This window comes from Mustela lutreola, chromosome 1 (assembly GCF_030435805.1).
Source record: "Mustela lutreola isolate mMusLut2 chromosome 1, mMusLut2.pri, whole genome shotgun sequence".
NCBI lineage: Eukaryota > Metazoa > Chordata > Mammalia > Carnivora > Mustelidae > Mustela > Mustela lutreola.
The window spans coordinates 124,351,049-124,366,012 of record NC_081290.1 but is presented as its reverse complement, the minus strand read 5'-3'; the positions used below and the strand labels follow the sequence as shown (position 1 = coordinate 124,366,012).

The following is a 14,964-nucleotide window of genomic DNA, read 5'->3' as shown; positions in this document are numbered from 1 at the left end:
CTAATGATTAAGATTCTTTAAATTAGGAGCTAATTATATTAGGGGCCAATTGTTAATTTCTTAAAGAAATATTTCCCTTAATGATGGGGTGGGGGGGCGCCTGGGTGGCTCAGTGGGTTGGGCCGCTGCCTTCGGCTCGGGTCATGGTCTCGGGTCCTGGGATCGAGCCTCGCGTCGGGCTCTCTCCTAGGCAGGGAGCCTGCTTCCCTTCCTCTCTCTGCCTGCCTTTCTGCCTACTTGTGGTCTCTGTCTGTCAAATAAATAAATAAATAAATAAATAAATAAAGGGGTGGGGGTAAAGTGCCTGGTGGTTAAAAGGCTGCCTTCAGCTCAGTTCATGATCTCAGGGTCCTGGGCTCACTGCCTGAATTCTGGCTCCCTGCTCAGCAGAGAGCCTGCTTCTCCCTCTGCCTTTGCCTCTCCCCTGCTTGTGTGCCCTCTCTTTCTCTAATACACAAAATCTTTTTTTTTTTAAATGGGGTGGGGTTATTTTAGAGAATCCTATTATACTTGAAATGTGATCCAACTTGCACAGTTTCGTTTTTTGGGTTTTTTTCCTAATACATGGCAACAGTGGCACAGTACCAAAAGGCCTCAAAATTGGAGCTTGATCCAATTTTGGATCAATGCAAAGTGGGGATAATCCTATCTATCTGGAGTATCCATTAAGTAAAGTATTTGAAAGCAGAGATTCCCAAACCTGAGAAACTTCTAAAAAGCACTGCTAGGCTGACCCAGCCCAGGCCACATACATTACAGCTCCTGATCCCCAGAGTCTTAAGCCTCCCCCCAGGTGATTCTAATCTATATTGCAGGCTGAGAACCACAGCTCAGTTAAAGAGGTTCTTTATGTTAGCTGCCCCCTGGAATCACCTGGGGTCTGGAGAGGTTCCAAAAATATTGCCGCACAGGCCTCAGCCCCAGAGAGTCAGATGTCATTGGCCTGGGGGGCCCAGGTGCAGGGGGCAGGTTTACAAGCCGCCCAGGCCTTTCTTTGCACAGCCCAACCTGGGAACCACTTATTAGAAGTACCTTCTCAAGAATTACTTTGTCCACTTGCCACTGAGTAATAAAATCCGAGGGGAATTTAGAGAATTTAAAATTCTGAAAGAAAGGAAGAAAGAAAGAAAAGGGAGGGAGGGAAGGAAGGAAGGAATTTTTAAAAATCAATTAAAAAAAAAAAAAAAGCTCCCAAATTTCTCTTAGATACTCTGGCAGGAATTGTCTTCTAAGCTGGAGCCCTTCCCAAGCCCCCCGAATGCCACGTTCTTATTTCGGTCCACTGTTGTTTTCAACAGAATCAAGGCCAGAGATTCAATGGATTTTGGTATCGTATCCTTGTTCTATGGCCTCTACTATGGTGTGATGGGGAGAGACTTTGCAGAGATCTGTTCAGATTACATGGCTTCTACAATAGGGGTAAGTGTTGCTTTCATTCTCTGAAACCACTTGAAGAAATGGTCTCATCTTACACATCTGCATCCGTTTTCAGAAACATGTTGGTCTTTTTTTGGTTCTCCCAGGCCAAGTGCTCCCTGAATCTCCTTGCATCAAAAATTATCTTTGCTAGTTGATTAGAAAATACACTTCTTACTTATATAAAGTGGTTGGAAGTAAGGCATCTCATCTTTTTATTTATTTACTTATGTTTATGTCATCTCTGCACCCAACATGGGGCTCAGGCTCACAACCCTGAGATCAAGAGTCACCTGCTGTATAGACTGGGCCAGTCAGGCACCCCCAAAGGCCTCTTTTTAAATAAAATAATTATTTGGAAGCAACAATAAGTAGCATACTCCAACTGAAAGGATTAGTAGGGATGCCTGGGCGGCTCCATCGGGTAAGCGTTCAACTCTTGATTTCAGCTCAGGTCATGATCTCAGAGTTATGAAATCGAGTCCCACAGTGGACTCTATGCTGGCCTTGGAGCCCACTTAAGATTCTCTATCTCCATCTCCCTCTGCCCCTCCCTCATCTCTCTAAAAAAAAAGAAAAGGATTAGTAAAAATTTCAATAATAACAAAAATCTTTCCATCTGCCTAACACAGAAAGTCATATCTGATGCACATAAAGTACTTTGGGATCCATCAGTGTCTCAGGGTTACTCCTCATAAAGATCAGTTATTACACAGCATTAGAGGAAGTAGAAGATACAAAAACTGAGCTAAATGTATCCTGACTGCGTGTTTTTTCTCTAGAATTAAAAATATATATATATCCCTAATAGCTTTTTCAAAAACTCTCTTAAAACTCCAAATATACATACTTTCTGGTTAGGTGGATTTCAGATTCAAATGTTAGGAGCATTCATCCACATCTGACACATGCGTATCTCTTAAAAACTTACAGAGGCTCCAGGGATGACCCAGTGGTTTCAAGAATTCCTGTCTCTGTCCTCTACCGTTCTCTTGGTACACACCAGATATGAAGTGGAAAAGCTAGTGAGAGTGGCAAGAGAAGAGTGTAATTCAGGACCATTCTTCTCTCTCTCCATTTATGGGGCAGGACCAAGTAGACATGACCTTGACTTCACCCCCATCCCATCTGCCCTTCTCCATTTCTGTAGGCTCTATCTTATTCTTTTCCTGTAGCCTGGAATCCACTTATGTGGTATAATGCTAGAACAAGATACCTTTGGGAATTTCTCTACCAAGCATCATCTATGAGACAACTGCCTTTTTTCTAATGTTTATGGTGAGCACAGAAGGGAACACTTCCACTCCTACTTCCTCTAGCAAAGGCCAGAAGCCGTATTCCCTAAAAAATTCCCAAAGTCTCTTGTGCTTGTCTATGGACAGGAGACAAGGAGAAGAATTATATGTTCTCTGTCCTCCAGTGGACCAGGAAGAAGAGATTCAACCTCTTAAGACAAGTTTTTAAGCAACAGCTTTTTAGAGGCTTCTCCTCTGTCATCTTAACTCCATCTACCAAATATATAACATCCCTGCTTCAAGCTATCTCTTGGCACAGCCAACATTGACTTGAACTGATGAGGGGTGTGTGTGCACGTGCATGCATGCTTGTACATATGCTTATGACAGAGATAGGGAGGAGGGAAAGGAGGAGCAGTTTCCATTCTCACACCAGTGCCTAAAGCCCCTCAGCCGACTAATTAAGTCAGAATCTCTAGGAGCGGAGCCAATGCATCTGCTTCGTTTTAAAAGCTCCTCAGGAAAAGGAATGAGCTATTAAGCCATGTAAGAACATGGATGAATTGCAAATACATATTGCTAAGTGAAAGGAGGCAATGAGAAAAGGCTACATATTATATGATTCCATTTATATGACATTTTGGAAAGGGCACAACTGTGGAGATGGTAAACAGATCAGTGGGGAACAGGGTTGAATAGGTGAAGTACAGGGAATTTTTAAGGGCAGTGAAATTCTGTACGACTGTAATGGTAAATACATGACACTGTACATTTATAAAACTCAATAGTGCCTTGTAGCCGAAAGGGTGAAACAATGTATACAAATATAGAAAATCATTTAGGATAGGAGAGAATGCCAGGAGAGAGTGTAGACTGTGACAAAAGAATCTAACTGTATTACAAATATATGAGATAACCACAATGCAGGGAGTAGGAGAAGAAAGTGCTGACTTAAATACCTTTGAAATGAGAAGAGATCAAAGATTAAAAGCAAAGGAACCAAACATAAGTGCTGTACTCTAGTTCATAAAGTGGTTTCCCTCGAGGCTATGGGTTAACAATTCTGATACTGCTATCCATGTATTTCAGAACTGAACACCTAAGCAAATGGAGGACCCATAGTGGGAGCTATGTCTCTCACTCTCAGAAGGTTACAAACGGGGCGCCTGGGTGGCTCAGTGGGTTAAAGCCTCTGCCTTCGGCTCAGGTCATGATCCCAGGGTCCTGGGATCGAGCACATTGGGCTCTCTGCTCGGCTCTTCCTCCTCTCTCTCTCTGCCTGCCTCTCTGCCTTCTTGTGATCTCTGTCTGTCAAATAAATAAGTAAAATCTTAAAAAAATATATATAGATGGATACAGGGCTATCTATTGCTATGTTGAACACCATGGGTTAGTATATACAGATACATTTCCTGGCTCTGTTAGCTAAGAAGCCCTAGAAGCAATGACACCCTAGTACAACGAGCACACCTCGTGGCCAGATCTTTTCTTTTTTTCTTTTCTTTTTTGAAGAATTTTATTTATTTATTTGAGAAAGAGAGATAAGCAAGAAAGAGAACATGAATGGGAGAACAGCAGGCAGAGGGAGAAGCAGGCTCCCACTGAGCAGAGAGCCCAATGTGGGCCTCGATCCTAGGACCCCAGGATCATGACCTGAGCCGAAGGCAGTGCTCAACTGACTGAGCCATCCACGTGCTCTGAGCCCAGATCTTTTCTAATACTATTCTACAACAAAAGGAACCAGGGCTCCTTGGAGAAATGGTTGATTCTAGGTCTTGGTAGGGAATGTAAAAATGAGCCTGGAGTATATTGTACTGCCAGAAATTAAGCAAGGACTCAAAAAACCAACCAAACAAAAAAATACCACAATGATAAGGGTTAGCGAGAGAGATACAGAAGCCAACTGAAAAAGCTGCCAGTGGCCAAAGCTGGAATAATCTGTGTAACAAAAGAGCAGCAGTAGAAGTAGTAGCAGGAGCATTGGGTTATAACCCAATTCTAAAATAAATATCACGACTCCATATTGATATGAATAAATGAGTGGAGGAGAACAGACAAATCTCTTATGCCAAAGAATTCCACATAATTTATGTAGGTACTCCAACCTTAAGAAGGCTTTATGGTCAAGTTTTTTGTGTCAGCTTGGGTGGGCTAGGGTGCCCAATTGTTTGACTGAATACCCAAACGCTAGTCTAGATACACACACACATCCTATTTTTCCCTTTTCTCTGGAGAAGCCTCAGTGACTGAGCACAACACCCTTCTCCTTACAAATGGGCTGCTCAGGGTGATTTTCCTCCAAAGAGTACAGAATAGGAAGGAATACAAGAAAGAATAGCTTTATAATGGAGAACCGTGACAACACTGTTACAAGCCTGGTGATCAAGGTTAACAGCAATAGCAGTAAGTCCTGTTGAAAGCATGTACATGCCCTATGGTGTGATAAGAATGTCACCTCTCTTATCTACCTCTCTAAACCCCGTAACATCAGTGTCTTCAAGAGAAAGACACCAGCTAAATTCCATTTGAGGGACATTCTACACAATACTTGCCAAACTGTAAAAGTCATTGAAAAAAAAAAAAATTTGAAATCTGAGAAACCACCATAACCAAGAGGAGCCTAAGTGGTATCCTGGATGAGATTCTGGAATAGAATAAGGACATTAGATTAGAAGGGAAAAAATAAAAACAGGGGCACCTGGGTGGCTTAGTTGTTAAGCATCTGCCTCAGCTCAGGTCCTGATCTCGGAGTCCTGGGATGGAGCCCCACATCAGGCTCCCTGCTCAGCAGAGAAGTGTTTCTCCCTCTCCCTATTCCCCTGCTTGTGCTCTCTCTCTCTCTCTTAAATAAATAAATAAATAAATAAATAATCTTAAAAAAACAAGCTTCTTAAGTGTCGCAGCCAGCGCAATGAATCGACCAGGGTAACCGTGGGGGCTAAGAGGATGATGAAAAAATGTTAAGAGACAAAGAGATGGGGCCAGGTGGGACACTGAAGAGGATGACCAACAGTGCCAAATTGATTCCACGTCTTAGAAGCATTTATAAGGCAAACCAGAATAGGAGGAGCATTACATCAGTACCTAGTTAGATGACCGCAAGTTCCTATAACAAGTTTACATTAAGTACAAGCAAACCTCATGAGCCCAGATAATTTTGGCTAAATCCATTAGCAAGACAATCAAACAGGGAGTGGATCTTGGGAGGTACAGAACAACAAGGATTAACTAAGAACTCGGGCCACATTGTTCACCTCCTGCAGGGAGAGTGTGTGGGAAGTCACATAGGCAAGCGCAAGACAGAGCACCCACCCTTTCTCAGTGCGCTCCACTTTCCCGTGCTTAACCTTGTCAAGGTGTCCAGACTTTGAAGGAGACACAAGTCAGGGCCTGGTTTGGTCCTCGACTCCACCCGTGCCGTAGCCTCCAACACTTAGGGACTCTAATAACACTGCCAATATTGGAATCAGTCTTCATCTGTGGTACTAAAAGATGCCGGAATCCTAAGTTAGAATTCTAAAAACATTGCGCCCAATGGGATTAGTCCATGTGCTCCTTCTCATCACGTGGGAATTAAGAAATAAAGCAACTCCAGACCTGTGAATCAATCTCCAGAATAAGAGAAAGGGTCAGTGTCTGGGTAACCTTAAAAAGCTTCCTTAAAAAGCTATGAACTATAGCCCTGGATAAGAGAACTTTCCCCTTGAAGGATTCACATTGAGGAGGTTAAATTGAAGGTTATAGTTAGTCGTGTGCTTTGGGTCCATGTGGGGTTCAGTGGGCTCTTGCCTAAAGACCTCAGCCCCACTGAAGCATTCCTGTGGGGAGGAATGCTCCTAAACCAAGGAAGAAGCAGTAAGGACTCTGGGTTGCTGTGTTCAGGGAATGAATGGCACTGGCCCTCCTTTCCAACAGTGCTCTGTGCATCTCCCCCAACAGTTCTACAGCGTCAGTGGGATGCCCACAAGGAGCTTGTCAGACAATATCTGTGCTGTCTGTGGCCAGAAGATCATTGTGGAACTCGATGAAGAAGGGCTCATTGAAAACACCTACCAGCTCTCCTGCAATCATGTGTATCCTTTTCACACGAAACCACGTGGGCTTCATCAAGCCAGTGATGGAAGACAACTTTCATATACTCTCTGTGGGTCATGGGAGATGGCAAGTCAGGGAGCGCTGTCGCCTCCTTTCCTCCTCCCCCTCTCACCATCTCCTCTGCCTCCCTTAGCTAGCTCCCATCCCCCAAGCCCCAGGCCTTGATCCTCCTCAGCCATCTCTCTCCGTTCGGATAATCCCTGCTGAATAATTTACTCTTTTGCTCGTAATTTCCTTTTTAAAACTGAATCTCAATGCCACACGGACGGAAAAGCTGCAGTGTGTGTGCTCAAGACGCTGGCTGGGAAAGCTGTAAGTGAACAGATAGCCAAGAAGGACCAGGGAGAGAAGGGTCTGGGTGTGAGAAAAAGTGGAGTTTCGGGTGCAGGGAGGAGCTCAGGACTAAAGCAGGTGGAACCTGGGTCTGAATCTCACGGGACTGAGCACAACACATTGGGCTCTGCCTAGGAATAATCCCCGGGAACTTGCTTGTGTCCGGTGTGGGCGCAGCCCAGTATCAGGTTTGGTCTTGAAAATAGGACAACGCCATGGGTAGCAAGACACCTTTGATTATAGAAAGAGGGACCAGAGCTTGAGCACTCAGTTCTTGAACCATTGGGGTCCTCTACCTGGGAGTTCTGCCCCAAATAGCTGATGGATCTTTAGGTGTTAGGATACACCTGGGCCTGGAAACCAGCATTCTTTGAGAATTCCAGTCACTGTGGAGGAAGACTTCAGTATGTGGAAAGATACTGGGATCCAGAGCCCCAAGCAAAGCAGCCCATGCTGTCCCAGTATAGAACTCTGAAGACCAAAGTTGTGTTTGGGTTGGTGGACGATCAGTATTTTAACTCTTTTCTAAATACAAGGGGAAAGAAGGTATCATTTATCTTTATTGTATAGCACAACATCAACTTGATAATATTGCTCTACATTTAGTTCAAAGCTCTGGCATGATGAGGTGGTTAAACCATCTGTCTTTTGCCTTTGAAGCCCACCTAACTTAGTAATATCCTAGAGGCACAGTGCCTATGATTCAGTTCTATTTAATCTGGACAGATTCCATTTATTCAATCCTGAGAGTTAAAAAAATGGACTAACTTCACCTGAAATGTAATAGGACCCCTTACTCCAACCTTTAAGCCTTACTATTTTAAGATAAGAGACACAAAGGTTTCCCATATGGAATTCTATGGTAGCTTTTCAGGGTGATACCTTTCCCAAAAAAGGGATCCTTCTTTGGAAGAAATTTTCCCAATCTGGTCCTGGTTTTGAATGTGATTTATTTTTCAAATGTTGGACCAGAGCCCCTTCTCCCATTTGCAAGTGGAAATATCTTCTCTCTCCACCTTTAGAAGTGCTTCGGGATTGTTGTACATGTGTGCATATGTAATCTAAAATGTAGTCACCCTTAAATTTGCTTTGCAGGGAGTATTATTAATGACCCACTTCAGCATGAGTCATTTGACCAAGAAGTGGGCAAACATGACTCACATGAACAAGGTGGGGCAGGGGAAGGAGTCTGTCGCTCTACAGCAATTCTGCCAGCTTGGAGGCTTTTCAGTAATGGGATTTTGAAGATGAGACAAAGAATATTAAGGAGGAGGTAGCCATTTCAACGCTGTTTCCTGACCCCTGACCTTTGTACCTATCTAGAAGATGGGGCCGTACTCCAGTGCTTTGAATAAAGGGCTGTAAGGGCTTTGGGTTTAAAATTTTTCTTAGAATACACCACTTTATGTTAATCCAAGCCTACTGCAAAAATGACCCAATTCCAAGAACATAAATAATGGAAATTCTTAGTTGCATACAGATCTATACTGAGGAGTTTCACACATGGCCTCAATTTGTCTATACTTCACTGCTCTCCATTTTTTAGGGAGGAGACTTCCACATCATTGCTGTTCACATGGGTGACAGCAGGCTAGTCAGAAAATCATGGTATCTGGTTCCAGAAAGCCACGTTGAGATTAACAGCTGTAGAAATAAGCCTCTAGGATGGATCTCGTAACTGTTCGTCACTTTGCTCCGATCTACAATGTTGTGGAAACCAAGAGAATATATTTGCAAAAGTAATTGGTTTTGAGTGATTCATTCAAGTATTTATTTCATCATTAGGCCCTTAGGCACTGCTTAAGGTACTGAAGACAGAGAATGAGACATGGTCCCACAGCTAGCAGGTGGGCCAGGAGAGACCTGCATGCGCACAGAATGTCATAACACAATGTGATATGAACTCTGACAGGAGCATCCCCCTGATGCAGTGGGAGAACATCGGATGCGCTCTCAACTTTAGGGGCAAAGGGTTAAACTCTCCAGACAAAGAGATATGTACTAATGAATCTGTCAATGCCTGGAGTTTCAGAATTTTATTAGGTTTATAGTCTATTAAAAATAAGTATCTCCTTATCAGTAATAGAAAACTTGAGATAGGAGATATGAGGCTAATAGAAATATCCATAAGTTGGCGGTTTATGACTACAAATAACTGAAGCTTGTCTAAGTGTCTAAGACAAGTCTGATTCCATAGTAGGTCATGAGTAATGCACAGAAAGTGGAATAGGGAAATACTATGGGGAATGCATGAGAAGCGCACAATCAGCAAGGCAGAGAAATGCCATGATACGTTTACATAAAGTATGCACATAAATTTACATAAAATTATTGTTTAAAAAAGCACTTTTGTATTTACATAAAATACATAAAATATTACTGCAGAAAAGAATTTTCATATTCTTTATCTACTTTAAATCTTGGGAGGATCGAGTGAAGCAAGAAGAATAAATAAAGCCAAGGAGCTGTGGAAACTCCTCAGGGTCCTAGAGCTATGGCAGCTCTGACTGCCAGCTCCCAGTCTTTGGGGGTTCCATTGCCCTGCACAATCTTCCTTAGATGGTGATGTGCACAGTCAGGTCATGACTGACAGCCATTCTCACCCTCTACTTCCTCCCCACAGATGGGGTCATTTCCATTATGTCATCGTGAAGCAGACCTTGCCCTTCAATATCTAGAAACTTCCTTAACAAGATGCCTAAGCTTTCACGAATTCTGCATCCGAGGCTGGTGTATAGTTGGTAAAAAGCAGACTTGCCCTTACTGCAAAGAGAAGGTTGATTTGAAGAGGATGATCAGTAACCCGTATCCTTTCTCTAAAAAGTTGTCAAGTGTTACCTTAAATGTTTCTGGTAATGCAGACTTCAACCTGAATTTTCATTTTCTTCATCACAGTTTTAGCAGAGGAATTTGTTTTCCTTAGCCAATTATTTCAAAATGACTCCCTGGTCTCCTCTCCTACCCTGGGCCCATGTTACGACTCTGGCTAGGAACTTAAATGCCAAAAAACAAACATTCTACTCTACATATTCCATATATTCCACTATAAGCGCTTTAGTGGAAATGTGATGGGATATTGCCAGAGTTAGGTAAATATGGAAGGTGATAAATATATAAATCAGTGATGGTTGGATGGATGGATGGATGGATGGATGGGCGGACACATGGGTAGGTAGGCAGATAGATGATGATAGATGGGGTGAGTGGGTGGGTAGACATATAGACTGGAATAGAAGTGAAATTTTTAAAAAGATTTTATTTACTTATTCATTTGAGAGAGAGAGAGAGAGCACAGAGTGGGGAGATTTTGAGGGGGAGGAGCAGGGAAGAGAGGGAGAAGCAGACTCCCCACTGAGCAGGGAGCACCAGGTAGGGTTCAGTCCCAGGACCCCCGGGTCATGACCTGCACCAAAGACAGATGCATAATCACCTGGGCCACCCAGGTGCCCCTAGAATAGAAAGTTTAAAAGCCCCAGATGTGAACTAGAGTATAAAAAATAAATTTTAAGTTGTACTAAATTTTATTATTTCCAGAGAGAATTTTTTTTACCCCCTGTATTTTGGCCTTTAAATTCCTTGCCATGTCTCATCTTGTCTTGGGCTTAACCCTAGGGATAATAATACTGAAAGAAAAGGAGGACCTACAGACAGCTTATGGCAATAATTAAGATATTTATAGATACCAGTGTTCTCCAACTGAGACCACTGGAAGCCTCAATGGCTCCATCCAGATCTGATTACAAAGACTTAGTCCTCAACCCCACTGGCCCAAGACCATAATCTTTCTCTTCCAGGGGCGGGGGTGGTGGTAAATGGGATTAAAACATATCCTAACCTTAAGCAGAAAACACTGAGAGGTTGGCATCAACCTACCAAGTACTCTCTCTTCTCCTAAGGGACAGCCAGCCTTTCTATACATCCTGTGTACCGGTCAGCCACGTTTTACCGTGCTAAAGGAGTTCCTTCCCTTGTTACCCACTCCCCTACTCTTCACCAGCCCTAAATATTCAGATGTAACAATGGCTCTTGGCAGCAATGCTCCCATCCCTGAGAACGGCAGACCAAGGAAAGAATTGCCATTAGGGCAGGAGAGGAAGCAACACCATGGGTGTCTTAGGGCCTGGGCAGCAGAGAGCACATCCGTGGGCCCCCAGCTCCATCTATAGGCCTGAGCTCTCTCAGGGAGTCAGTGCAATTCAAGCACAACCACACTGACGGCCTGTGATGCTTCTCCCTCCTTCTCATGCACTCTCCCTGAAGTTCCCTTCTAATAGGGGGATACCGCGTCCAGAACCGCTTTTGGTTTATCCCTTATGAAACAAAACTATATGTGTCTTTGTTATAAAATTGATGATAATATCATCCTAAATGTCACCTTAAATGATCACGTAAATAACAAATGACAACAGGTTACTCTATATTGTCTTGAGAGCATATGCTTTTGAATAATACATGTACTCTTTTTACTGAGACTCAGTAAAAAAAGAAAAAAAAAGTTATTTGGGGAATATTTGTCTTTATGGGCACAACATTGCTGTCAGAGATATTATGTATTAGTTATATCCCCTCAGCAGAATCTATCAAAGGAATCTGGGAAAAGTCTATCTGATCTGTGATGTTTTTCTTTGGAATACACAATGCTTTCCCTCTGATGAGCCAATTACAGCAAAGCCCAAGGCTGTCTTGGCTCACTTACAAACGTTTCCATGATCCTTGGTTTTCCGGGGTAGTCATGTCCCTTTCCTGCTCTCTTTTAGTAGTGACCCTTGCCTTTAGTTCTTGTTTCAGAGTCTGGGATTTTATTGTAAGCCGTTTTTATTTGCTTTTGGAAATTCAGTGTCATGTAAATAACAACGATGACCAAATGCTGTAAAAATCACGGAAGGGGCTTTTCAGTGGGCATATAGAATTAACAAGAAAGGAGATACCCACTTGCTGCATTGCTTATTATATTTGCAAATGAGATTTATGAATATTTCTGCTACCTGGCTGCCCAGAGAGCAACCTCCTTAACTGAGATTTAGCTGGGAGCGCACACACTTTCTCTATGGACAAATCCTTGATTGGCTTCGTTATTTGGTGGCCTGGCAACCCGTGGTGATTGGAATAGTTCAAGGCATTAATTACTCCCTAGGACTGGAATAGTACAGCACACCTACTCCAGAAGCAGCTTGCGACATATTGAAATATTCTTAAATCCTTGATCCTTTCTTTATTATTGATACTGCTTTTTCAATTTCAGAGATGAGCCCAAGAGTTTAGAGAAATGAATAAAAGCGCCCTCCAAAAGGCAATCTCTGTGGCAAGAATTTAAAAGGGAAGCTGAATGTCAAAAGTTCAGAGAAAAACAGAAGTAAAACCAATGAATCAATAAAGTAGTCATCAGTAAAAGTTTATTGTGCACACAGCAAAAAGATCGTTTGCAAACCAGGGCACTCAGACCAAAACACAGAACAAAGCTCAGAGGTATATGTGAGACAACAGCTTACAGGGTGCGGAGACGGGGACTGTGTATTCTTCACAGAGATTGGTTAAAATACTGAAATTTTCTTAAATGAAAGGGAAGTGGTTAGTGATGACCTCATATCAATTTTAGGAAAACAGTTTAAGTTTTGCTTATTATCTTCAGAGGCCTAAGCAAAGAAATACCCGGGTCAGTTAGCCTCACTTGTCTTGCAAGATAAGCTACATCAAGCTTTGCTTGTAAGACTAAACTGGTTCTGGGGTGCCTAGGTTGCTCCATCAGTTAAGCATCTACCTTTGAGTCATGGTCTCAGGATCCTAGGATCGAGCCCCGAGTTGGACTCCTCACTCTGGGAGTCTGCTTCTCCCTCTGCCTCTCCCCACTGGCTTGTGCTCTCTCTCTCTCTCTCTCTCTCTCTCTCATGAGTAAGTAAAATTGTAAAAACAGAACAACAACAACAAAAAAATACAGCCTACTTTGCATCTTTCCCACCATGATCATTTTCTAATCCATGCAACACATTTGTTACAACCCACCCTGGACAGCCAACCTCTAATTTGCTTATTATCTTTTAAGATTTTATTTATTTATTTGACAGAGATCATAAGTAGGCAGAGCAGAAGGCAGAGAGAGAGAGGGAGAAGCAGGCTCCCTGCTGAGCCAAGAGCCCAATGGGGGGCTCGATCTCAGGACCCTGAGATCATGACCTGAGCCGAAGGCAGAAGCTTAACCCACTGAGCCACCTTCGTGCCCCTGATAATGTACTTCTTACATACAGTCTTTAGTGATAGCTAATATCTTCTGACGAGTTTAACGTCTTCAAAGAAGGAGACAGAGTTGTTACGTAATCTACAGTTTAACAATATGGTCTTCTCTTACCCTTTGGCATAGAGGGTGTTATTCCAGAAATGTCTAGCATTAGGGACCACAGCCCATTCAATGGGCCAGGGGTCCACTGTTTCCTGGGCCTTCCAAATGCACCTGACCCATCAAGGGCTGCACTAAACTGGAGGAAAACCACTCTCTTCCATTGTGTTCTGGTTTTATTTTCTTCATAGTGCTTCTCAGTACCCGAAATCACTATGATACATCTGTTTATTTTTTTATTGTGCGTCTTCCTCTCTGTGAAGATGGAGAAGTTTATAGATCTAGTTCCTTATTATATCTCCAGCACTCGGAGTAGTGCCTGGCATCTAGTAGGCACTCAATAAATATTTGTTTAAAGAATGAATTAATCCTGCAGGAGGGGACAGAATTAACGGAATAGGAAAGAACAGTCAAAAAGAATTAACTCGAGCAATATGTTGGCGTCCCAAAAGTATTTGTTTTAAATTGCTGGTGAATTCTTTTTTTTTTTTTTTTTTAAGATTTTTTTAATTTATTTGACAGAGAGAGATCACAGTAGACAGAGAGGCAGGCAGAGAGAGAGAGGGAAGCAGGCTCCCTGCTGAGCAGAGAGCCCGATGTGGGACTTGATCCAGGACCCTGAGGTCATGACCTGAGCCGAAGGCAGCGACTTAACCCACTGAGCCCCCCAGGTGCCCCTTCCTTGCTGGTGAATTCTTAAAGGGCCACCACTGTATACCTAATATCAGGCATCTATTCTGCATACCTGGAGACATTACATTTCTATGACGTAGAAAGGAAATACACCGATTGTCAAAAACATAGGAAATGTACTTAATGCTCTTCAAAGTCCCATCACAGCTATAATGGAGATAACTCATGCTAAGATTTTTACCTGTTGGTCATTTTCCTTTTTGAAACTGCCACGTCTCAGTATTATGATGGGTTCGGCCAGATTACTGGATTTAACTCTGGTTTATTTCTCTACTCCACAAATATTTCAGTAGTTTAATACATACTATATACCAGGCATATTCAAGGATTAAGGACATAAAGCAGGATTCCTGAGCTTATAGTCTACTGACAAAAGAAAGTCTTCACTGTTGGATTAACTAAGTTTTTGAATGAGCCCTTAAATTGACCTCTGATATATTTCTAGTTTACTTTTTTTTAAGAGGGAGAGAGCAGGGGAGACGGACAGAGGGAGAGAGAGAATCTCAAGCCGACTTCGCACTGAGTGAGGAGCTCAATGTGGAGCTCGATCTCAGGATCCTGAGACCATGACCTGAGCCAAAATTGAGAGTTATATTATTAACCGACTGAGTCACCCAGGTGTCCCTCTCATTTATCTTTCATGGACAGCTGCATGAGTGTAGACTTTAGAATCTTTTAGAACTCTGGGCAGGTAGACCAGTATGTATCTATGTGGAATTCTGAATGACCCCTAGAGTCAGAAATGTTGGATCATCACTAAACAACTTCACCTGCAAAAAAAAAGAGAGAGATGGTATTTTCTTTATAGTTTAGGTATTTAAAATCTAATCCCAATTTTGTGAAGCAGTATGTTTATACACT

General features: G+C 42.6%; 1 protein-coding gene across 2 annotated transcripts in view; it reads left to right on the top strand.

Annotated features, from left to right (window-relative positions):
* The window catches only part of RNF175 (ring finger protein 175), a 43,562-nt gene extending 30,409 nt beyond the window's left edge, over positions 1-13,153 (top strand). For both annotated transcript variants that reach the window (XM_059173521.1, XM_059173523.1), the window contains exons 6-9: positions 1,299-1,419; positions 6,591-6,724; positions 9,783-9,884; positions 12,104-13,153. In XM_059173521.1, coding sequence (XP_059029504.1) covers positions 1,299-1,419; positions 6,591-6,724; positions 9,783-9,884; positions 12,104-12,224 — 478 coding nt within the window. In that variant the 3' untranslated portion in view covers positions 12,225-13,153. The remainder of the gene's footprint in view (positions 1-1,298; positions 1,420-6,590; positions 6,725-9,782; positions 9,885-12,103) is intronic.
* Positions 13,154-14,964: the final 1,811 nt, after the last annotated feature.